Source organism: Lynx rufus, unplaced genomic scaffold (genome assembly GCF_022079265.1).
Source record: "Lynx rufus isolate CCGP_SWC_20201006 ecotype Redwood Valley unplaced genomic scaffold, mLynRuf1.p SCAF_8, whole genome shotgun sequence".
Classification (NCBI taxonomy): Eukaryota; Metazoa; Chordata; class Mammalia; order Carnivora; family Felidae; genus Lynx; species Lynx rufus.
Genome location: NW_025814896.1, coordinates 62,728,911 through 62,751,521, shown reverse-complemented (window position 1 = coordinate 62,751,521; position 22,611 = coordinate 62,728,911). Strand labels below are relative to the sequence as shown.

Sequence of the window (22,611 nt, the reverse complement as noted above, 5' to 3'; positions counted from 1 at the left end):
AGGGAGACAGATATAACCAAGTATATTTATTGCAAGGATTTTCGTAATGGCAAAAAAAAAAAGGGGGGAGAAGGAAGGGCACAATTTAAGAGCCCAGTGGGTATTGGGGTTATGCACACATGTGTACAGTGAAATATTATGCAGTCTTTGAATTTTTAAAAATATTTTTACAACATGGGAAAATATAAAGAATGTGAAGTATTTACAAATTATTTAATTTCATTTAGTATTTCATTTTAAAAGACCAAACAAAATACTTAGTTAACAGCAGTTGTCTTTGGAAGACAGGATTATAAGTGATCTTAATGTCCTTTTTTGCACTTTTGTTACCAATAGCAAAAAAGTGTATTTATGTGTGTGTGTGTATATATATATATATATATATATATATATATATATATATATAATTAGGTGTAAAAATGATTATAAGAAAATTGGGAAATTAGAACATTTGATGTTGATGATCTTAAGAAATTACATATTGAGGTGTGGTATTGCATTCTATTGTGTTCTGCTTTTTAAAAGAGTCTTTATCTTTTAGAGATACTAACTGAAATGCCTGTAACATTTATAGATGTTTACAGATAAAATCTGAGATTTGCTTCAAAATAAGCCAGTGAAGTGGGTAGGAGGAAAGAGGAAACAAGATTGGCTGGAGTAGTTGGAGTTGTTAATTGTTTAGGTTAGGTGAAGGTCCCTGAGGGTGTAATTACATTATTTCCTGTACTTTTGTAGATGCCTGATATTTTCCATCATAAAAGGTTAAAAAATTAGAGACTGCTGGCTAAATGAAAAATCAAAAGCATGAAGACCTGTCACAGGACCAGTCTTAGGGTCTACTGATATCCGCCTGTCAACGTCTTCACCCCTGGGTGCTTGGTTTAAAAGGAGAAGGCTATTGGGGTGCCTGGGTGGCTCAGTACGTTAAGCGTTCAACTTCAGCTCAGGTCACCATCTCGCTGTTCCTGGGTTTGAGCCCTGTGTGTTCAGCTCTGTGTGCCAACAGCTCAGAGCCTGGAGCCTGCTTCAGGTTCTGTCTCCTTCTCTCATTGCTCCTCCCCCGCGTGCTCTCTCTCTCTCTGTCTGTCTCTCAAAAATAAACATTAAAAAAAATTTTTTTAATTAAAAAAGAAAGTAGAAGGCTATTTAGAGAAGCCCCATTTCTGAATCCCACCTTGCTTTACCCCCCCTCACAGTGTGATCCTAGACAGGACTTCCCTGAGCCTCAGTTTCCTCCCATGAATAGTAGGAGATGTGCGAGGGAGAGTGCCTGAGAACATGCTCACCCCCCACTGCTCCATAGCTGGGGGCAGGCAGACCCTGAGATGGGAGACACCCAAGTATCTACCATCAGAAGGGGCAACTAAGGTCTGGCCATCTTTACAGGGCTATAGAGGGAGCTCTTCAAACTTTTTTGTTCATGCCACCCTATTAGAAAACAGTTTAAAAAAAGAATTTTTTTTTTAATGTTTATTCAGCTTTGAGAGAGAGAGAGAGACAGAATGTGAGAAAGTACAGGGCAGAGACAGAGGAAGACACAGAATCCAAAGCAGGCTCCAGGCTCTGAGCTGTCAGCACAGAGGTCGATGCGGGGCTCAAACCCACAAACCGTGAGATCATGACCTGAGCCGAAGTCGGACACTTAACCGACTGAGCCACCCAGGCAGTCCGAGAAAACAGTTTTTTAAAAATGTTTATTTATTTTGAAAGAGAGAGAGCAAGTAAGGAAGGAGCAGAGAAAGAGGAAGAGAGAATCCCCTCCACATGGGGCTCATGCCCTGAGGTGAAGTAAAGATGCTTGGGGTGCCTGGGTAGCTCAGTTTGTTAAGCATCCAACTTCAACTCAGGTCATGATCTTGCAGTTCTTGGGTTTGAGCCCCACATCATGGCTCTGTGCTAACAGCTGGGAGCCTGGAGCCTGCTTCAGATTCTGTGTCTCCTTCTCTTTCTGCCTCTTGCCTGCTCACACTCTTTCTGTCTCTCTCTAAGATGAATAAACAGTAAAAAAAAAAAAAAAAAAAAAATTAAAAACAAAAAAAGAGTTGGATGCTTAACAGACTGAGCCACCCAGGCACCCCTAGAAAAAAAGTTTTTAAAAATTTCTACCTCTATTCATATAAGAATTATATACGTATACTGTTTTACTAATACATATGTATTATAAAACAGACACAAAAATTTTTAAAGAAGATGAAATAACAATTATTTAAAAATGTTATTATTTAAATATACAAATTTAAATTTTAAATTAAATATTATTTTAAAATGTTTCTACTTCATGTTATCTCTAACACATACCTTATATACTTTCTCATGGGACAAAGTACCCTCGGTACAGCAATTCATCATTACAGACAGTGGCTCTAAGTCTGCGTTTCAAATAGTTTTCTTGACAATTTTGAATTATTTTGGCCAAGCACTCCTCAACTCCCCCGGTACTTGTGTTCCCCCTGCTGACTGACAAAGGGCTGGCAGGGGGAGGAGAGGGCCAGCTCTGGCCTTTGTAGGTGCCCTGCTTACTTTATTCATGTTCCCTTCACTCTGGAATTTCCTTGCATGGGTCTTGTAAAGCGACTGTCCATTGTGTGAGCATTGATTTGGTTAAAAGTGCTCAACAGAATCTGTAAACGTGTCCTTGGGCATACCTCATCTGAAACTCCTCTCGCTTTGCTGGAGAGCAATTGAGTGAGGCTGAGGGCTCCTTCCCGCGGGGGCCGGCTGCTCGCCACCTGCTCAGGGCCCACTGTCAGTCTGTGTATAAACGAAAGCTAAAGTTGCTTATTTATTTTGGATTACAAGTAAATGTGAACGAAAGGGGGATGAATACTCCTTTTGGAGACCCTGTTCTAGAAAGTCCCAGACGGACTGTGGCTCTCTTCTGTGTGTACTTTCAGTGTCTGGCTGTGTTGTCTTGCTCAGGATAGCTGGGCAAGTCTCCTGGTAAGTCTCTAGAAATGCTTTTCTGTTTTGGCAAGTGGGCTGCAGTGTCTCCGTTTTCATTTCTCTTTTCCATGTGGCTGTACTCCTGTCACTTTTCCTTTTTTTTTTTTTTTTTGTTTTTCCTGCTTCACTCAGTTTTTTCCTTTTTGTCTTGCTGTCCATTTTCCTTTTCCTTTTAAAAACATAACCAGCTATAATGACTGTATTTATTGAATGGCTTCCTTATTGGGCACTAGGCACTAAGGAATGAATCAAGAAGCACCGGGTATAACTTGTGCTGGCAAGAATGGAAACGGGGAGCCCTACTAGGGAGGGCAGTGTGGAGATTTCGGTCAGATCTTCCAGTGCACGAACCCTCTGACCTAGCGGCTCCACAGCTGTACATACATCGAGATCTCACATGGATCGAACGGTGGAGCACAGGGATTTTCATTGCAGTTTTGTTCGTGGTATAAGAAACTGGAAACAGTCGTGGGTCCGTCAGCAGAAGAGAGAGGGTTAAATCCCCCCTAGCATCCACCAGTGGAACCCTCCACAGGGGAGGCAAAGTGACTGGGCTCCAGGGACATCGCTGTGTGTAAAACCCAAGGTGCAAAAAGACGTACATTGTGTTTATAATTAAAATGTAAAAATAAAGCAATATATTTATTGTAGAAACTTTTAGAAAGGAGGAAAATGACTAGGAAATGAAAGACCCCCTTATCCCACCACTCAAAACGTGAATATTTTGGTCTTGTTTTCTTCTAGTAAGTCAGCAATGAACCAACTATATTGCTGTCTCCCTCCCCTCAATATGAGGCATCATTCTTATCCTTTCTGATTATGAATGTAAAATGAGTAATACATGGTGATTTTAAAATGCATTAAGCTAAAGCAGAAGAAGCCAGTGTAGTTCCCATATTTTCTTGTTTTGTAACTTTTTGCTTTATGCAAATGGTGAACCACTGTCTCTTTTAAATCTCTGTCTACATCAGCCTAATTTTTAGTGGCTACAGTACTGTATCATAAACCACCCTAGATGGACCCTCCTGGGCACAACTTGCACCCTGGCCTGGGTTTTTCCTTGTATTAAGGTCTTTCCTAGAAGTGGTAGATATGGCTGAGGCCAGGGTCTTACTTTCTCCATTTTGACACGTGCTGCTAAATCCTGAAGAAAAAAATGTCATTGTTTCCTTCAGTACTTCCCTGTGTTAGTCTCTATGGTCTTACGGTATATTTCATTTATTTATAAAATTTTTTTAGGTTTATGTACTTATTTCCAGATAGAGAGTCACAGCATGCAAGCAGGGGAAGGGCAAAGAGAGGGAAAGAGAGGATCCCAAGAGAGAATCTGCGCTGGCAGTGCAGAGCCCGATGTGGGGTTGGAACCCACGAACTGTCAGATCATGACCTGAGCTGAAATCAAGGGTCGGTTGCTTGAGGGGTGCCTGGGTGGCTCAGTCCGTTAAGTGGCCGATGTCGGCTCAGGTCATGGTCTTGCCGTTCGTGAGTTCAAGCCCCGCATCAGGCTCTGTGCTGATAGCTCAGAGCCTGGAGCCTGCTTCACATTCTGCCTCCTCTCTCTGTCCCTTCCCTGCTCACATTGTGTCTCTCTGTCTCTCAAAAATGAGTAAATGTTAAAATATTAAAAAAAAAAAAAAAAAGGCGGACACTTAGGACACTTAACTGCTTAACCAACTGAGCCACCCAGGCGCCCTAATGTATTTTAACTTACATTAAAATTAAGGATCTCTTCATTGTTCTTTTAAGTTGCTTATTGATTAAACAACTTACTCCCTGCCCCTCCCCAGTCTGTCCCTCTCTGCTTAGGGAACTTATGGAAGCTTCTTTTTGTGCATAGCTCTTTTGTCCCCTGGTTGCTGAGGGGTGCCCACATGGAGGGTTGTGCAAGGGTCTGACTTCTGCTGCTGTGCTCCTCTGCTTCCTCCAATATGCCTGCCCCGCCTATCTCTTCTTGCTGGGATGGGCTGCCCCTCCTGCTGGTGAGATCAGCACTATTAATAGTCTGCTTAATCCTGCCCGTTGTCTGGGTGGAGGGAGGAAAAAGGAGGGGGATTCCCAGGACATCAGGGTGCTATGTTGCCTGCAAGTGAAGAGACCTATGGCCTGCGGTGGCCCGTCTTCTGGCAGTCAAGCCTGAGGTGCCTGAGAGTTCAGAGCCTGCTGGGAGCCTTTGAGGGCAGGAAGTGGGCGACCTCGCTTGCTGGGGGACCAGCGAGGGAGATGCCCAGGACGCCGTCTTGGGTAGTGGGAATCCCATGTCTGATCTGGGGCCTCTGGATATTCCACATGAGAAAAGGCAGCAGGAGCTGGTGAGTAGGGCCCTCTCCGGGCCTTTGTGGACTTTGAAACCCAGCACCTAGTAATGTGTTTTTCTTATGGTCTATGAGAGATTATAAAGTTTTTTTATGGGGGGAGGAGGATACAGCAGTTTGCTAAACTGGGCAGTGCGGAAGGTGGAGGATTGGGCTTTCTGGGGTCCCTGCAGACCAACCTATATGTATCCAGCAAAACGTTTGGGTGTCTGCTGTGTTCCAGGCATGAGGTGGGAGGGGATGGGATAGCATCGCCAGTCGACTGCATAAGCAACAGTACAAGTGCTGGTGAAGGGAGAAGGGAGCGCTGGGGCGGGACTGGGCAGTGAGTGCTAATGGTCCCCATGGTGGAGCCCCCCAGGGCTGAGCCAAGGGTGGTAAAGAGGAAGGGTTGGGGAGGGACTCAGGCAGGTTATGGGGCCTCTTGCTCCTTGCCCCTGTTCCAGGTGGGACAGGGCAGGTGAAAGAGGCCTCACTGTGGTTCTCTGACTGGGAGGAGACCTGGCTGGACAAAGGTCGAAGAAGGGCAGCTGTGCGGGTAGGAGCTTCACGGCCCAGGTGTGCGAGTAGGAGCTTCAAGGTGCCTCCTTTCTCACAGCCAGGTTGCCCCTTGCTAGCAGTGTTTGAATTTAAAAGGAAGCCCCAGTCCCGATGGGTTTGGGGGTGGGGGGTGGGGCAGGGAGCAGTGTGAGAGTCTTTTTCAAAGTTACTTCAGTGGATGTCTTTCTTTCTGATTGTAAAATTAAAACTATTGACTGTGGAAAGGTTGGATTTTCTATTCAGAAAAGTATAAAACAGAAAAACCATCCTGAACCTCCCATACTTTTAGGTTGAATAATATGAAATTGTCATTTTTCTTGGTCAAAAATAGTCAAATATCAACAATTTCATGTGGATCAGCCAAATATGAGCATGTTGCTATATTTCCTCATTCTTTTTTCTTTGAATGAGGACTACTTTGAGAACTGAGGGGATTCTCAGCTTTTGGGGTAGATGTATTATTTAAATTTTCATGTTTCATTTCTCACCCCAACCACCCCCAAAATCCAATTATCCAGTTGAATGCACATTAATAATAAAATGAGGTAAATCATTAAAGTAAAAATTCTGTATTAGATTTAAATTTCATAGAATGAGGATCATAAATATAAGTCCTAAGTTGGTCTTTTTATTTTAAAAGTAAATTAAAAATGATTTTTGAATTATGGAAACTTAATTACTGAAATTCAAAATAATTCTTCTCTAGGCTCCATCCCTTTCCCCCTTCCCATTGATTACATTTTTTTTCTCCTATGGAACGTCCACGTAAACTGAGTCATTCATTCCCTGATAGCCATTGAACACTTAACTGGATGCCAATCGCTGTTCTGAGTTTCAAGAACACAGACTAAAGCCCCTGCTGTAGTGTAGCTCAAAATATAGCAGGAGAAGACGGGCCATAAATGCTAAGTTCATTGAATAAGCGTATTATATCATTTATTTTAGGGGATTTAATGACTAGGGTTGAGGTGCTGGAGGAGGAGTCGTAGTTTTTGGGTAAGGACTATGCAGTTTTCACTGAGGCCTCACTGAGAGGGCCACATATGAACAAAGACCTGAAGTGGGGGCAGGCTACCCAGTTGTGTGGGGGAGGAGCAAGCCAGGCAAAGGGAGCAGCCTGTTGTGTTTGAAGAACAGCAAAGAGGCCCTGTGGCTGACCTGAGCACTGGAGAGAGAGTGGTAGGAGACATGAGAGGGTCAGCACCAAGGGCTCTGTGGGGGATGGGGCTTTTACTAGGAGTGAGACAGGAGCCACTGGAGGGACTTGGGTGAGGCATAAGGTGACCTGACTTCCCCCCTCTTGCTGCTGTGTTGAGAGCCAACCCCAGGTCCAGGATGAAGCAGGGAGCTGCTTAGAGGCTAGTCTAGCTCTCTGGGTGAGACGGAGATGTGTGTGGCCCGGAACGAGACAGTAGCAGTGGAGGCCTCCAGAAGAGGCCAGATTCTAAGTGTCCGTTGCAGGTAGAGCTGACAGGATCTACTGGAAAGGTTGGATATAAAAGGGTAGAGAAATACGGGAGACAGTTTACTCCCCCATGGCCTGATCTACTGGATTGATGGACATGAGGAAGGCTGGGGGGAAGGGTGGCAATTTGGTTTTGGCCACGTGGAGATCAAGATGTTAGGCATCTAGGAGAAGCTACCTACCTAGCCATCAGCCACCAGTTGGGTTTATGAGTCCAGAGGATGCGGGAGTGGGCTGGGCTGGAAGTGTTTATTTGAGATGCCTTAACATACAGTTTGTATTTAAAGTCACAAAGCAAGGGACCAGGTCCGAGGACTGAGCTCTGGGATGCTCCCACGTAAAGAGGTCAGGGAGAAGGAGCAGCCCCTGAGGTGAAAGGAACACCAGGAAAGCTGTGTGCTAGAAACCAAGGAGAGGAAGGATTTCCAGGAAGTGGGAGACAGTGACCCTCATCAGAAGATGCAGCCTGAGCATGAGACCCTGTCACTGGAAGTCACTGGTGACCTTGGCAAGAGAGGTTCTCTAGCCAAGGAGGAGAATCTTCTGCTAAGACCATAAAAAACAAAACAAAACAAAACAAAACAAAACAAAACTCCTCTGGGCAAAGTAGAGCAGAGGTGACTGGGTGGCGCCCCAGGTCTGTACGCCTTCAGGTTACCTGTCCCTTAGAGGGCATCCACACACACCAGTGATGCTGCAAACAACGGAGCCTCAGAGAGGAGGCAGGAGGGCTGAGAGTGGCCCCAACATTGGTCTCAAGGAATCAGCTTATTTCTTCTACAAGGAGGGATATTTCTGTCCTTTAGAGAAGCCACCAGCCTTTCCCTGTGTGGCCCAGTGCACCCGTGACTGTGCGTCAGGATTTGTTGTGAGCCTGTGGTTAATGGAGGGAGGCTCAGTGGAGAGGAGGTCATTTGCTCAGGTTATTAAAGCTTTGTCTCTTCTGTGCCGGGGCCCTGACTTCTGTGCTCTGAGCAAGGCGCTGCTAACTGAGCCACATTCAAACACGCCTCATTACGTGGGACTCAGTCTGTGTATGTTTAGGCACAGAGTGTCCTTGCTCACCCTAGAGTCTCCCCAGTCTCCCTTTGTTTCCCTTGATTTTGTTTTTCCCCTCTTTGTCAATTAAAAAAAATTCTAGTAGTGAAACCTGCCCATCAAGTAGAACAGTATCAGAAGGGTACAGAGTAAGGGCCTCTCCCCCAAACTCCACATAACCCCAGAGGTGATCACTGTCTGCTCGTCCATGCAATTCAAGGCAATTCAACTCCTCCCCCCATCCCGCCAAGTGCCAGCCCTGAGTTTCTGCACAGGCAGCTGGCACCACTGCTTGCTGTTCCATCAACAGTCTGTGTGGGGCTTCATTCCACATTCTGTCTGTCCATCCAGCCTGCTGCCTTTTCCCCAGAGCAGTGGCGGCCACTATTCAGTACTCCTGCTCCATTGCTGTTGATTTAGGTTGTTTCTGGTTTGAGGTTGTTAACAGTGTTCTGTTTGCTTCTGTGTCTTTCTGCTTTGGGAAAGATTACAGCCAACTTTCTCCCCATGGAATTTCTGATTCCTAGGTTAGAGACCTTTAGTTTTGAGACAGGCTGCCAGATCGGCCTCCTGAAATATGCCCATTTACCTGTCCACTAAACAGAGGACCCTGTGACAGCATGTTTGTCTCCCCCAACACTGGGCGTCACCAGTCTTGGAGTGTGCCAGTCTGACAGGTGGTAAAAGCTACTTCGCTTTTTACTCTGGTTCCACCTGGTGGCATAGTTTAGCTGGCTGCCTTAGACCACCCAGAACATTGTTTCTGTTTCTAGAAGACACTCCTAGATGGGCAGCCTCCAGCTGGCAGAGAGGCCTGGGGGCCAGACCCAGCTCTGAGTGGGTGCTGCCTGCTGGAGGACCTTGATGGATCTCTTGCCCCTATTGGCTCATGTCTAGAGGGTTTGTGTGTGTGTGTGTGTGTGGTTTTGTTTTTTGTTTTTTTAATGTTTATTTATTTTTGAGAGAGAGACAGAGTGCCAGCAGGGAAGGGGAAGAGTGAGCTGGGGACAGAGGATCTGAAGCAGGCTCCATGCTGCTGATAGCAGAAAGCCCAACGGAGGGCTTGAACTCATTAACAGTGAGATCATGACCTGAGTTGGATGCTTAACTGACTGAGCCATCCAGGTGCCCCTCATGTCTAGAGTTTTTTGTTTTTTGGGTTTTTTTTAATGTTTATTTATTTTTGAGACAGAGAGAGACAGAGCATGAATGGGGGAGGGTCAGAGAGAGAGGGCAACACAGAATCTGAAGCAGGCTCCAGGCTCTAAGCTGACAGCACAGAGCCCAATGCGGGGCTCGAACTCACGGACTGTGATATCATGACCTGAGCGAAAGTCGGACGCTTAACCGACTGAGCCACCCAGGTGCCCCCCCTGGGGCATTTTTTTTTTAATGTTTATTTTTGAGACAATAGAGTTTTTAATCAAGTGTAGCCATGGTTCTGTCTAGCAAAGTGCTGAAAGTGTTTTGACCACAACTTGTAGCTGGAAATGAGTGTAGCATAGTGACTGGCATGTGTGTGAAAGTTGCACAGAACATACTCCCCCACCCCCCGCCCCAGTCACATGTGGCGTACTCTGATAGCTTTTTCCTTTATTCTGTTTTTTAAAATGCTGCTCCTGAGAACTGGTGCCTCTCTGGAGTTCTGAGGAACGCATCCTGGGGTTGGGGGATTTCCAGCGGCCTTAGAGACTTGGAAAATGTCCTCTACAGAGAAGTTCTTCGAGTGGGGCCTAAGACTGGGTTGTGAAGGGGACACTGCATAGGAGACCCTAGCTTGACCTCAGCTCTCCCAGGGTTTTTTCCCTTAAGCTGCTCCAAACCTGTGTCCCTGTGTGGGGTACACAGTTCCATTCAAACTGAAGTGTGGGCCAAGCCCTTGGCTGTCTCCTTCCTGTCATGCACTGGGGCAGGGGGCATGAGAACAGGGTAGACAATCAGAAAGAGGGCCAGGAAAGCCCTGCTACCCCACAAAGCTTCTGTGGAGGGTCCCTCCACCCTCCCTCTGCTACCCAACTTTCTCTTGTTTTAGGTTGAAAGGGTGGCCTTTCTCTAATTATAGTATTTGCCTGGCCTAATTACAGCCCGGGCTAATTTGTTAATGGTTTTGGGAACTGAGAGCCTTTGCCTCGGGCAGTATCACAGCCCCTGGGTACATGCTGGGGAGTTTGCCAAGGAGAGCAGGGTGAAGGAATGTGAGTGCCCCGTGGGGCCCCATGGGCAGCCTGGGCTGTCTGAGGAGCCCCATGTCCAGTTGGCACACACATGTCTCTGACTGATGGCTCCACTGTCCATGGGTTGTCAATGTGGGTCTTTCCCCTCTCCAGGACTCTCAGGAGATCCTGATACACGGCACCAGACAGGCCCTTGCCATTTTCATTCTACTGAAACAAAAGGTCTGAAATGCCTTGAGATTTAAAAAATACTTTTGGTTTTCCTTTTCATAAGAGCAATATCTGTTTGCAGTAGAAACTTCAGGAAATAAAGAAAAGGGAAAAAAAAACACCCATACCCCACCCCAGTGACTCATGACCCCAAGTGTGTTAACGTTTTGGTGGAGGAGTCTCATGCCTGATCCCTTTGTTCTTGCCTGACTCATTGCATTGTCCCCCCTCCTCCCCCCCACCCCCCTCCAGGGAAGTCCCACCTGGCCATCGTGCAGAAGGTGAACAACGAGGGTGAAGGTGACCCCTTCTACGAGGTGCTGGGCCTGGTCACCCTGGAGGATGTCATTGAGGAGATCATCAAATCTGAGATCCTGGACGAGTCGGATATGTACAGTGAGTTCCATCCTCTCCACAGGCCTGGAACCCTTTTCCTATTCACATCCTAGGTGTCCCTAGGTGAGAAGGCCACAGTGCAAGGACATGGGAGGGCTGGCACCCTGAGACCCAGGAACTCCGTGTCTCACCCCGGCCAGGGACCTTGCCCTGGTGCAGACACTGCTGCTTGTGCCTGGAAGAAAGGACTGCAGAGCTGGGGACTGGGGAGCAGGTTCTAGTCTGTTCCTGAGTCATTGGGGTTCAGTGTTCTCAGTTCTAGATTCTGCCTCTTGCAGCTGACAACCGAAGCCGGAAACGAGTATCTGAGAAGAACAAACGTGACTTCTCAGCCTTTAAGGATGCTGACAATGAACTCAAGGTGAAAATTTCACCTCAGCTACTTCTGGCGGCTCATCGCTTCCTGGCCACGGGTAAGAGCAAGTGGAGGGCCTTCAGGTGTTGATGGGATACAGTCATGGAAGAAGGATTCTAGGCCTCTGGCTACTTTCTCCCATGGGACAAGGGCTGTGGCAGGTGAAAGGTATGGGGAAAATATGATTGCCTCTGAAAGGGGGCAAGGCGCCTTCCCTCTATCCCTGGGGCACTCCTTGTGATTTGTTTTCTTTGTTGATGGGTTGCCATTGCAAATTTCTAGGAAGCAACCAAGTTGGTTTTGAAAATAACCACTGGGAGTACCTGAAGTGGGCCCTGGGGTTCCCCAGACCCATGGGTGCTGGGGAGGAGGAGGGAGAAAGAGGCCTTTCCACATACTGTGGGCCCACAGCTCTTGTCTGGCACAGCTCTTGTCTGGCTCATGCACTCCAAGGAGTCTCAATCCAGTTCTGTTCTCATCTCTCCTCCTTCCCCTCTGCCTGAATTTGCTGGGTCCAGCAGGACTTGACCTCTAGGTCAATGACATTTCTCTCTTCTCACCCCTGACTCAAAGCCCCTTTGGGGATCTGGGTGATTGATTTGAAAAGCTCCTGCCTATTCCCCACCTCCCCCCAAAATCTGACTTCCTTCCTAACTCTCACTTGCTGAAGGATGTTAATTCTCTTTATTTTTCCTGCCAGGATATTGACGATAGTGCTAATGATAATAATGATGATAATATTTATGAAGCACTTTCCATATGGCAAGAATGTATCTAAGAGGTTTTTTTTTTTTTAATGTTTATTTATTTTTGAGAGAGAGAAACACACACAGCTCACACAGTGTGAGCAGGAGAGGGTCAGAGCGAGAGGGAGACACAGAATCTGAAGCAGGCTCCAGGCTCTGAGTTATCAACACAGTACCTGATACGGGGCTCAAACTCACAAACGGTGAGATCAGACCTGAACCAAAGTCAGACACCTAACCTACTGAGCCACCCAGGCGCCCCAGAGCATGTTTTGTTTTTAAAGTAACCTCTATACCCAATGTGAGGTTGTAACTTGCGACTCTGAGATCAAGAGTCCTATGCTCCACTGACTGAGCCAGCCAGGAGCCCCAACCCTACGAAGTTTTGTTTTGTTTTGTTTTGTTTTGTTTTGTTTTGTTTAATTATTATTTTTTTTTAGAAATCTTTTTTTTTGTTTTAATGTTTATCTATTTTGAGAGAGAGAGAGAGCTGCACCTATATGAGCAGGGGAGGGGCAGAGAAAGAGAGGGAGAGACATAGAATTCTAAGCAGGTTCCACGGTATCAGTGCAGAGCCCGACACAAGGCTTGAACCCACAACCTGCGAGATCATGACCTGAGCCAAAATCAAGAGTCAGATGCTCAGAGAAATACAAATCAAAACCACAATGAGATACCATCTCACACCAGTCAGAATGGCTAAAATTAACAACTCAGGCAACAACAGATGTTGGCGAGGATGCGGAGAAAGAGGATCTCTTTTGCATTGTTGGTGGGAATGCAAACTGGTGCAGCCACTCTGGAAAACAGTATGGAGTTTCCTCAAAAAATTAAAAATAGAACTACCCTATGACCCAGCAATTGCACTACTAGGTATTTATCCAAGGGATACAGGTGTGCTGTTTCGAAGGGGCACATGCACCCCCATGTTTATAGCAGCACTATCAACAATAGCCAAAGTATGGAAGGAGCCCAAATGTCCATCGATGGATGAATGGATAAAGAAGATGTGGTGTGTATATATACAATGGAGTATTACTCGGCAATCAAAAAGAATGAAATCTTGGCCATTTGCAACAACATGCATGGAACTAGAGGGGATTATGCTAAGCAAAATTAGTCAGAGAAAGACATATCGTATGACCTCACTCATGTGGAATTTGAGATACAAAACAGATGAACATAGGGGAAGGGAAACAAAAATAATATAGAGAAGGGGACAAAATATAAGAGACTCAAATACAGAGAACAAACTAAGGGTTGCTGGAGGGGTTGTGGGTGGGGGAATGAGCTAAATGATCAAGGGGCATTAGGGAAGACACTTGTTGGGGTGAGCACTGGGTGTTGTACATAGGGGATGAATCACTGAATTCTACTCCTGAAATCATTTTTGCACTAACTTGGATGTAAATTTAGAAAAATAAATAAATTAAAAAAAAAAAAAAAAAAAGAATCAGATGCTCAGAATCAGATGTTGAGCCACCCAGGTGCCCCAACCCTACGAGGTTTTTAATCCCCATTTTACAGATGAGGAAACTGAGGCACAGGTTAAGTAACTTGCCCAAGATCACACACTATTAGTGCAGGCGCCGCCATTCCAGCCTAGGCAGGCGGGCCGACTGAAGTGTAACCTGTTTGGATCCAAAGGTGCTTCCTTCCCAGGGAGGTGCAGAACCAAAGGGAAGGGCCTGGGCAGGGAGGGGGCTGTGTTAACCACGTTGCCTATTCCAGGCCCCCTGTGAAGTCCTTGTCTCTCTTCCTACAGAGGTTCCCCAGTTCAGCCCCTCTCTAATATCTGAGAAAATCCTGCTTCGGCTGCTCAAGTACCCAGACGTCATTCAGGAACTCAAGTTTGATGAGCACAACAAATATTACATCCGCCATTACCTGTACACCCGGAATAAGCCGGCCGACTACTTTATCCTCATCCTGCAGGTAAGTGGCCTGCTCCGTGCCTGCCCCCCTATGCCCACTGTCCCCTCCTTGCCTGCTGAAGTGGCTGGGGGACACAGGGCTTTCCTGCCTAGGGAACGTCCAGCCTGCCCCTGAGCCTCTGCTCCCCCTTTGCCCACCGTCTTCCTGAGAGGCCACCCTTGAGTCTCCAGGTCAGGGTACCTGAACTGTTCGGGGCTCTGGAGCCAGCTCTTCCTTGCCCTTACTTCTCCCTCTTGCTTTGTCCTTTTTTCCCTCCGTTGAGTTCTCTTTCTCAGTCTGTTTGTCTTCCTGGCCCTGTGTTCTTCCAGGGGAAGGTGGAGGTGGAGGCCGGGAAGGAGAACATGAAGTTTGAGACAGGCGCCTTCTCCTACTATGGGACCATGGCCCTGTCCTCGCCCACCTCTGGTGAGTCGCTGGGTTGCATCTGTGCTTCTGTGCTGCCCTCCAGCATACCTGGGTTGGGCGGATACTTAGACTGGCACCCAGAACCTGGGACAGTCCAGATGGCTCAGGGGAGAGGGAGGCCAGTCAGGGCCAGAGCTGTCAGGGCCTAGCAGAGGTGGTCCAGAAGAGCTGTGAGTGGCTCCTTCGGACAGGATTCTGAGAGTGGGGAGAAGAGATGGGAAAGGGAATCTGCGCAAAGGCCTGCATGGAGCTGAGAGCATGTCTTGAGATGTGAGAACAGCCTGCCAGAGTTGGGGGAGGACCATGGGGAGTAAGGACATGTTGGGGAGCCCCAGAAAGTTGGCAGCATTTGGTTGTGATAGGAAGCAGGAAGCCACTGATGGCCTTTGAGCAGGGGGGAAGTACGACAGCAGAATGGGCCAACCAGGCAAGCAGCCACAGCAGGTGGAGGGAGGCCACAGGCTCTTGCTCATGGAGACTGGGTTAGGGAATTGAGGTGGAGAGTGAGGGGGTCCAGAGTGCCTATGGTTGGGAGCCAGGCCGGGGCCTATTTGCTGGGCAGGTTGCAGATGGGCTTGACTTTTCCGGGGGTGTAGCCACTGCCTTTTGGTTAAGGGCTGGTTCTTTTTTTTTTTTTTTTTATGTTTATTTATTTATTTTGAGAGAGAGAGATAGCAAGTGGGGCAGGGGCAGAGAGAGAGGGAGACAGAATCCCAAGCAGCCTCTGCACTGCCACTGAAGAGCCCGGCATCGGGCTTGAACTCACGAACTGTGAGATCATGACCTGAGCCAAAATCAAGAGTCAGATGCCTGACTGACTGAGCCACCCAAGTGCCCAGAGGGCTGGTTCTGATGGCAGAAAGGGATTTGGGACAAAGAGGGACTGGACATGCCCTTCAAGAGAGGTTGTGGGAAGTCCAGGGAAGGGCCACTCTGGCCACCCTGGCGCTTTCTGCTTCTCCAGTGCTGGGTGGTTCAGGCTCCCCTTGCCAGAGGGACCTTGTGACTAAAGTGGCACCCTTCAGGCAAGACCCAAGTCTTGCCAGATTGGCTCCTCACCAGTTGTATGACCCCTCTTAACCTCCAGAGGGGCTCTAGATTGCTGCAGGCTGGGAAGTGAAAATCTACTTTATTGCTGGGGGACAGGCTACACATTTAGGTGTGTGTGCATCTCCTGGAGAGCCTCTGTGCTATGCCTGTTGCTGTCCTTTGACAAAGAGGACCTGTGCTGGGGCCAGGGCATCCACGTATATTGACACAGCTCAGCTTATCCACTGGTGTGACGTAGCTCTGCCCCTCCACCAGCATGAGCAGGCTCCAGGAAGGAGAGAGTGAGGAGACAAGGTTCCAGAGCTGGGTTTTGGAGCAGTTGTCCTCTGCCTGGATGCATTGGGCCTAAGGAGGATTTCTCTGCCCCTCCCAAGAGCACCTCTTGCCATCCAGCTGGGGGAAGTCTTGTCCAGAAAGGCACAAGTCATGGGACATTTCCTCCAGGCACGCTTTCTCTGCAACAATGCCTTAGAGGCTTGGGTCAGAGTCCTGGGCTCTATCCTTTGACCTGGAGGCACTCAGTTCCCACTTGGAGTGGCCAAAAGGAAGAAGGGATGACTTCTGGGGGGCTTGCTTCACTGTGGAAGCTTCTGCCCCTCTCTGAGCCGGGCTTGTTGGATTGCCCTAAGCCCCTCCCCATCAGAGCCATGTCCCCCTTTCCATTGTGCCCCCTCTTTGCCCAAGGGAGCCTGACCCCCAGCACATCTGCTTCTCTATCCCATACCTGTGGCTCCATGTTCTGCCTCCTCACCCTACCCATCGCTGACCTTTTCCTCTTTTGCTCCAGTGCCTTCAACCCAGGTCGGGTGTCCGCCTGGCAAGCGGAACTCCCTGCTCTCCTGGCTCTCAGGTAACACGGCATGGCTGGAGAAGTTTGCACTGCCACCTATCGCCTGAGCCCACATACCACAGCTCTACTAACCTCTCCCAGCAGGCACTGGGGCTCCCCACAGCACCTCAGGCCGTCCCACCCGTTCACACTTGTGGGCCAGCTTGATTTGCACTGGCTCTGCTTGGCCTAGGGCCCAATTACTGGGTGGCTTTGCCCTGGTTCTGGAAGAGCATCCCCAAAGGTCCTTCAGTCCTTGAGAAGACACACACACATGCACACGCACATACACACACGCACGCATGCACACAGATAGGGTGGGAAGGGAGGGTTGCTTCTGGCCAGGCCAAGTGAACCCAGCTGTTCGGCACCCCCTGATCAAGGCCACTCACAAACATCACGATGCCTGTCATGTCATCAGCTTTTTCTAAAAAACTTTCCTCCTTTCTTCACAGGCTTTGCTCTTCATTCTGTTGCTGCTGGTGTCTGCCTGCCAGGGGGAGGCAGCCGCCGGGCAGTTAGAAGTGCGGCCCTGGGCAGACTGCCCTGTTTGAATGCTGTCTCTGCAGTTACTAGCTAAATGATTCCGGGAGCTGACTTACTCTAAGTCTTTGTTCCCTCTTGTGAAATGGGAACAATATATGTGCCCACTTCTTAGAATTGTCAGGAGCAGTGAGAGAATTGGTATGAAATGTTAGAGCTCAATTGTTACTTCTGTTTTCTTCTTGATTACAACTAAAATGTGCTATTCCAATCATAAACTATTGAGGAAGAGGCCCAATGCCATATACTGTTTCTGGCCTTTGCTGGGACACACTCTTGAGCCTTATCCCAGAATTGCTGGGCTGACTGAGTCAGTTCTCAGTCATTTATGTGGAGGCAGCAGAGGGTGGCAGAAGGTGCTGGTCTCACCATCAGAATTCTGGCCTGACCTGGTGAGCCGAGGGGAGGTTAAGAGCATTACAAGTGCCTTTGAGCTCGTCTCGCTGTGTAACTTAAAGAAGCTCCTGAGGCCCTGACAGTCCTATCACCAGAGTCCATCTTTTCCCATTTTATATTCGTACAGCTGGGTTTTTTCTCCTCAGCTGTACCAAAGGACATGTTTTTATCGATTCTCTTTAAAAAAAAAAGTAAAAAGGTGATTTAGAAGACACTCAGCCTTTTCAAACAGCCACCTTTTGGCTGTAATAGAAGTGGGAAGCTGACAATGGCCTTTGAGTGGGTGATGTCCAATGACAACAGAATGGACCATGTTGGTCCTCCTTGGCCAACATCTCAGCCCCCTCTTCTCTCTTCTGCACTTGCTTTTGTGTCACACTGGCCAGGAGTTTATGTATACATGGTTTAGATCCTGATGTTTGTACCTAATATGGGAACAGAGATGCTTTTCCATAAGCTTTCTGGTTAGAGCCACGCAGTATTCCCCCAGGCACATGTGCCTGCATTTGTTATTCCGCCCCTTATGTACGTTCATTGGGGTCTAAGTAACACCGGGATGTGTTGTGAAAAAACTTTCTCTGTGTTTAAGATTATGTTCTCAGGATATCCTTTCAGAATGAAATTACCAAGTCAAAATCTCTTAATTTTTTTTTACACATTTATAGTTCTGTTTTAATCATAAAAGCAACGTAGCTTATTTAGAAAGTTGAGCAAATAGAAAAAGTCTTAAGAAAATTAAGAAGTATCATAATTTCATTATTCAGAAACGTTTCATATTTTGGTCTATTTCTTTTTGGGCTTCTATTTTTATTTTTATTTTTTATTTTTATTTTTATTTTTTTTTGGGGGGGGCTTCTATTTTTAAAGGGCCGTGTCACTAATATGTGTTGTTTTTAAATTCAGTTTCTGGAGCATTAATAAGCATTAATAAAAGCATTCCATCATCCAAATGATTAACATGAAATATTAGGTAATATCTTTAGTATTTGTGTTTCTTTTCTAGGACTTAATCAGAGATGTTAGGTTAGGATAAGTGATATATGCACACAATCCTCTCTAATGATTGTACACCGCCCAATCATAGACTACCCAGACTATATTTTCCTAGTTTTATGAATGAAGCTCAAAGATAGAGTATTACTCAGTTCAGTCTCCCTCAGTTAAACTTGAATTGGTCCTTCAGTCACCTGGATTCATTGTGTTTGCTGTCTTCACTGAACTATTTGTTAGAATAGCTAACTTAATAGTTAGTAACCTAGTGGTTAAGTAAATAAGCTTAGTGCACTTCCTGTTTGTTTAAAAGAAGCCAGCATGCCTTCACAATTAACTTCTTTGTGCATTTCATTGTTTTCTAAGTGTTCTCAAAAATAAGAGCTAATGATGTACAATATGGGTACAGTTCCTTTTTCAAAATAAGGAGTCTGTTCCTTCCTCATTTGTGGTTGAGTCATCCCCCTTTCCTGGTTACAGTCGTCTGAATGGAGGCCTGTGCTGCCCCTGGTCATGGGAAGAGGCGCCTTCACCACTACCCCAGTCTTTGCCTCAAGGGAGGGGCACTTGGACCAGCCTGGAGAAAACCACCAGAGTGGGAGGCCTGGAGCTCTGGAGGCTCTAGGTTCCTGTGAGAGGAACCTGCTGCCCTTGTCCCTCTTGTTACATTGACTGGGGCCAGCAGACACAAGTGGCTGGGACAGTTCCACCCAGAACAGGTCATGTGCAGAACATACTTTTGATCTCTGAAAAGCATTTTAAGGGGCGCCTGGGTGGCTGGGTCAGTTAAGTGTCTGATTCTTGATCTCAGTTCAGGTCTTGATCTCAGGTTCATCAGTTCGAGCCACACATTGGGCTCCGCGCTGGGCATGAAGCCTACTTAAAAACAAAAACAAAAAACAAAACAGCATTTTAAGATGTGAATAGGGGATGGTGTTGTGAGGTCTGTGTGGATGCGCAGGGAGAGGGTGCAAACTGTATGTCTTCCTTTAATATAATTTAAAAGTATGTAGTGTATGTCACCTGATATAAGCTGGTACAGAGACAAAGATAGCGACTTATCTGCCATGGCAGGGTAATCACTATGTTGCCCTTGACTGATTAGTTGTTGGGGAAATGAGGGGTTGTGCAGCTATAAACTTTCTGTGTCTTTGGTTTTTGTTTTCTGCTTTGGTAGGCTTTTTAATACTTCTTGCACAACACTTCTAAACAAACTAACTCATTTGCTTTGATGAGGTCAGATCTTCTACAGTTGGAGCTTCTGCTTGTCCTTAAGAACTGTTCCCATTCCTGGTGGGGGCCCTGCTCCCGGGTGTCCGTGGGACAGGTTAGCAAGAGGTTGTGAGGGGCCACCGGGGGCTCCTGGCCTGACGACCTGTCTCTCCCTACAGACCACTCCCCATCCCACCCCACCACCCTCAGTCGCTCAGCCTCCCTCAGTTACCCGGACCGCACGGATCTCACGAACACAGCTACCTTGGCAGGCAGCAGCAACCAGTTTGGCAGCTCCATCCTGGGCCAGTACATCTCTGACTTCAGTGTCCGGGCGCTCATGGACCTCCAGTACATTAAGGTGAGTGCTTCCTGTGTCTCCATCTGGGAAGCGCTGTCTTCCTCGTCCTGGGCATTTGGATGACTCTGCCTCAGCAGTCAGCAACTTCTTTCTTTCGCCCACCACACATGGCACAGAGGGCCCGGTCCGAAAATGTAGTGTCCTCCTTATTCTCATTCCTTATTTTCACTAGCTTCCAGAAACTCCAGCTAGTCATGTCCTCTCTTCTGGACTCATAGCCCAACCCTGACCAACCCTGTTCCCCCGGGTCCTGTAAGGTTTGCCTCTCAGTTCCTGCTCTCTGTGAACCTCATCCTTTCCTCCTGCAGATCACTCGGCAACAGTACCAGAATGGGCTGCTGGCCTCACGCATGGAGAACTGCCCTCAGTTTCCCCTGGATGGCTGCACCATCTGCACGGAGAACTTGGCCGGGAAGGCTGAGCTGCCTGTGGTAGATGAGACCACGACTCTTCTCAATGAGCGCAACTCTTTGCTGCACAGAGCTTCCCATGAGAGTGCCATCTGACAGGAGGGCCCGGGGCCCCCCGCCAGCCCCGCGGGGGTCTCCCCAGTGGGCCCACATGAAGATAGGGAGCCTGTTAGGCCAGGAGGGGTGCAGATAGCCTGTCTAACTGAGCAGCCAGATGGCCCCCAGAGTGTGAGGGTTTTGGCCTCCGACAGGGACCTCTGAACAACTCTGAGGTAGCGGCTGCCCAGTTCTAGACTGGCAGGGCAGTGGGCCAGCTACCATGAGCAAGGCTGTTTTTTACTGAGAGAATTTCTGAACTAGGCTCACTGCTCCTCTTTTTAAATATTGTTTGGGGAAAGGAATGGGGAAGGGAAGACAGGGTTAAGGAACTTTATTTAAAACAATTTTTTTTCCCCATAAAAACTTTAATTAAAAGGGGTAGGGTTTCTCACCCCAGGAAACAATAGCCATAATCTGCTCCCAGCCGTGACCTTCTGGCTTATGTCCCTGACTCAGGGAGCCCACTCTTCCTCCTCTTTCTCCTCTCCCTCCTCCTCCTCCTCCAGAGATGGGATCCTAGAGGCCCACTGGAGGAAGGTTTTCTCTCGGGAGGAAGATAGTTCCTTCCAGGAAACAAAGAACCAAATAGCGTTGAGAACAACTGCCTGGACACATGCACTGAGGCTTGTCTGACGTTGCCGAGGCTGAAGGATTCTGGGTAACTGTGATGAGGGACATGGTACTCCCAGCTACAGAGAGGAGCACACCTACTCCTGTCAATCGCTGGATCCTGGAGTTTCCTAGAACTCTGCTGATGGGCTCTTCTGGTGAGTTGGGCTAGGCTGAGGATTCTCACCCCTGTCTCCACTGGTTTGACTCAGAGCAGGGTCTCACACCTTGAAGATCACTTACCCCTGCTCCCCAGGCCCTGCCCTTACTTTTACCAAAGGTTTCCCCCTAGGTGGAAGAGCATCTGTCTACATTACGGGTGACTTGTCTGAGATACTCCTTTCCATTCCAGGAGGGAATCTGGTCATGGGCATCTGTGTTGTTAGCAATTAATCCATCCCCCTTCCCACCCCACAATGTAAGTCAAGTGTTAGTCACTGACCTATGAAGCCCTTCTTTCCAGACTCCCTGCTTCTCATCCCAAAACCCCTATGCCTCTTGGGGATGGAGGACAACAGGACACATAGGAAGCCAACCTAAGGTTCTTCATGCCCTTTCCTGTGTGGCTGAGGCTTACCCAACCCTGTTCACACATGTACAAAACCCAGGAAAGGAAGTTTCTTCCTAAAAGGCACACAGCTGGCAGCCCTGTTGCCCCATCTTTGTAATCCTAGCCTGAGTTGTCATCTTGGCCTTGGCTCAAGCTGGTGGTACTGGAACCCGAGAGCTCCGTCCCCACATGGAGTTCTGCCCAGGCGGTTTTTCCTTGGGGCTGAATTAGGCCTTGCTGCGGGGCTCCAGGCTTGCCACTGTTGGGGAGGCTGTGGGACCAAGGTCCATGTTGGCCCTTTCATCCGGTGAAACAGGTGCCCAGAGCCTAAGATCAGGCGAGGGAGACTCGCAAGCCTTCCACCTAAGTAGTATTTATTGACCCTTTCTTCAGTCAGTGACTTCTGTCACCCCAAGTACTCTATTCTTCAAGCGCCTGGAGAATCCTAACTCTTGGGACCAGGAAATGTACCAAATATACTTGCCTGGCCAGTTTAAAGTCTTCCCCAGTCACAGAATTTATTTGTAAAAGTCTGGAGAGAAAGTGGGAACACCCATGGGTTCTCAGTCATGAGAAAAATAGACACTAGACCTTTATTCCCTGTTGGGGGAAACCCCTCAGTTTTCCACAGGAGCAGCTTGCTTTCTGAGTCCGCACGGGAGCTTGCAAAGCTGTGTTCCTGAGAGACCTGAGTGCCAGGTGGAGCAGACCGTATTGGCCTGAACCAAGTGAGTGTGTGTGAAGTAAAAGGAGCAGGTGCACACACTTCCACAGCTACCTCTTTGCACACACAGTTACTACCAACAGATGGTCCCTCCTCCCCCTCCCTTTTCCCATTTATAATCACTTCTTGCAGAGGGTCATAATTATTTCCAAATATTACTGGTCCGATGACTTCCTCCTCCCAGTGCAATTTTTCACTTCCTATTCCAACCTCTGGTTCCTGGGCTGAGCCATACCCTGGAACTGGCCCAGCCCTGCATGTCTTCCCATGTAAGGGAGACCTTCGCAAATGGCCTCCAAATGGGTAGGCAAGTCACAGC

At 47.8% G+C, this 22,611-nt stretch overlaps 1 protein-coding gene across 2 annotated transcripts in view; it reads left to right on the top strand.

The window, feature by feature from the left end:
- The window catches only part of CNNM4 (cyclin and CBS domain divalent metal cation transport mediator 4), a 40,279-nt gene extending 17,668 nt beyond the window's left edge, over positions 1-22,611 (top strand). Inside the window, exons 2-8 of one of the 2 annotated variants that reach the window (XR_006960228.1) lie at positions 10,935-11,078; positions 11,357-11,491; positions 13,945-14,114; positions 14,423-14,519; positions 19,719-19,900; positions 20,209-21,176; positions 22,190-22,611. Coding sequence is in view for 1 of the 2 variants with exons in the window: in XM_047068808.1 (XP_046924764.1) it covers positions 10,935-11,078; positions 11,357-11,491; positions 13,945-14,114; positions 14,423-14,519; positions 19,719-19,900; positions 20,209-20,406 (926 nt within the window). In the remaining variant the exon portion in view is untranslated. Of the gene's footprint in view, positions 1-10,934; positions 11,079-11,356; positions 11,492-13,944; positions 14,115-14,422; positions 14,520-19,718; positions 19,901-20,208 lie in introns of both variants that reach the window. The other variant, XM_047068808.1, reaches the window with a different exon arrangement.